This window comes from Penaeus vannamei, chromosome 28, assembly GCF_042767895.1.
Source record: "Penaeus vannamei isolate JL-2024 chromosome 28, ASM4276789v1, whole genome shotgun sequence".
NCBI classification, from domain to species: domain Eukaryota; kingdom Metazoa; phylum Arthropoda; class Malacostraca; order Decapoda; family Penaeidae; genus Penaeus; species Penaeus vannamei.
In genome coordinates this window covers 29,511,321-29,513,820 of record NC_091576.1, presented here as the reverse complement: position 1 = coordinate 29,513,820, position 2,500 = coordinate 29,511,321, and the positions used below count along the sequence as shown (strand labels likewise).

Genomic DNA, 2,500 nt, shown 5'->3' with positions numbered 1-2,500 from the left:
TTGTTACCATTATCATAATTATTACTGTTGTTTCCATAATCATTAAGACTATTATCAATATAATCATGGTTATCATTAGCATTATTGATTTTACTATTATCATCATTATCAATATTATCATCATCATTATCCTTACTCTCTTCAATATTACTATTATCATTATCATCATTATGATCATCATCTTCATAATTAATATTGTTACATATCATGTGCGTGCGCGTGTCGACCTATATATGCGTTTTTGTTTTCTCTTTTCTTTCTTATATGTGAATGTACGTGTTAACAAAGACACTATTTATAGCCATCGGAAGCACCGGATGTTGACATATATTTCGAGACCTTTCTTGCCGTCTCCTTCTTCCCCTTCCTCCTCTACCTTCCCTCTCCCTCCATTCGTCTTGCCTACCTACCTACTTACCTACCTATCTACCTTCCTCTCTCCCTACCTGCCTCGCTACCTCCCTTCCCTCCCTCCCTCCCTCTCTCCACTTCTCCCTCCCTCTCTCCATTTACCCTACCTCAATCCTACCCTCCCTCTATCCCATCCTACCTACCTACATACCTCCCTCCCTCCCTCCCTCCTTCCATTCCCTCCTCTCCCTCCCTCCCTCTATCCCATCCCTCCCTCCACCTCCCTCCCATCCCTCCTTCCCTTCTATCCCCTCCCTCCTATCATCCCATCCCCCTCCCTCACCCACCCTCGCCCACCTGACAACCCACCAACCCCCTCAGCTGCCCTCCCCACCCACCCACCCACCCACCACACCCACCCAACCCACTCGGCGTGTGACTGCGGCTGCGTCAGGGAGACAAATGGCTCTATTTACTGAAGGCGGGAAGAAAAGTGATGGTCCTTTTGTTTACAACAGCTGGTGGGCGTGAGGAAATCGGTGGGCGCTTACAACGTGCTTGGCCCTGTGTGCGGATATTTGTAATCTTTATAGAAAGCCTGCGAATTGGATATATATACATATATATATATATATATATATATATATATATATATATATATATATATATATTCTTTTTTTGTCTATATCGGTTGCCTCTTCTATCGTCCTTGTAATCTTTATGTAAGTATCATGCGGAAAGCTATTATTTTTTCTAGACCGAGCTTATTAGCTACGTATACAAGCATGCGTACATACACAAAAATTCACACACACACACACAAATACACATAACCGTACCTCATAGTACCTGTAGCCACACGTGTAATTCTCAAACTCCAAAAAACATTTACCAAACATCAAAGTCAATCCCTTAAGATACCTCCCTTCGCCGCATTGAAATCACCCCCAGAAATAGCGTTTTCCTGAGTTCTCTGTCGCTGGGTCAGAAAAAAAAATCCGAAAACATATACTCCTCTCTCCTCTCTCCCATCTCCCTCCCTCCCTCTCTCTCTCCCTCTCTCTCTCTCTCTCTCTCTCTCTCTCTCTCTCTCTCTCTCTCTCTCTCTCTCTCTCTCTCTCTCTCTCTCTCTCTCTTCCTCTCTCTCTCTCTCTCTCTCTCTCTCTCTCTCTCTCTCTCTCTCTCTCTCTCTCCCTCTCTCTCTCTCTCTCTCTCTCTCTCTCTCTCTCTCTCTCTCTCTCTCTCTCTCTCTCTCTCTCTCCCTCTCCCTCTCCCTCTCTCTCCCTCCCTCCCTCCCTCTCTCTCTCTCTCTCTCTCTCTCTCTCTCTCTCTCTCTCTCTCTCTCTCCCTCTCCCTCTCCCTCTCCCTCTCCCTCTCCCTCTCCCTCTCCCTCTCCCTCTCCCTCTCCCTCTCCCTCTCCCTCTCCCTCTCCCTCTCCCTCTCCCTCTCCCTCTCCCTCTCCCTCTCATAAAACTATATACATATTTTATTATTATTACTCAAAGGCCTGTGTTAATGGCGAGCTCAATTTCTGTTACTTGGAAGAATGCGAAATGTATTTACTTAAAAGATGAATATTTATGGAGAAAGAGAAGATTCATCAGACTTACCTTGTGCCGCTTATCGGAGGAGAAAGTGATGGTACGTTTAAACATATATGAATATATGTATATTTATATAGATTGTATATAATATGTTTAAATATAAATACATACTAATATATAAATATATATGTGTATACACACACACACACACACACACACACACACACACACACACACACACACACACATATATATATATATATATATATATATATATATATATATATATATATATATATATATATACATATTTGAATATACATATATATGTATACATATAGATACACACACACACACATAAATATATATATATATATATATATATATATATATATATATATATATATATATATATATATATATATATATTACATTCATACACACATTTTGGAAACCCAACCCGAACAGGTCCTTCAAGGTACTCACGGCTGACGGAGGGGCCGACGGGCCTCTTCCTGAGCAGCAGAGGCACGTGCTGCATGACGGGCGACGTGGCTGACCTCTGCACACCCAGGGCGTGGGGCGGCGAGGCGCTGTAGGCGGCG

The 2,500-nt window shown here is 42.7% G+C and overlaps 1 protein-coding gene across 1 annotated transcript in view; it reads right to left on the bottom strand.

The window, feature by feature from the left end:
- LOC113802627 (pleckstrin homology domain-containing family G member 5) overlaps positions 1-2,500 on the bottom strand; it is a 711,360-nt gene that overhangs the window by 708,685 nt on the left and 175 nt on the right. Inside the window, exon 1 of the mRNA XM_070141987.1 lies at positions 2,382-2,500. This exon is cut by the window's right edge and continues 175 nt beyond it. Within this exon, the coding sequence (XP_069998088.1) occupies positions 2,382-2,500 (119 nt within the window). The remainder of the gene's footprint in view (positions 1-2,381) is intronic.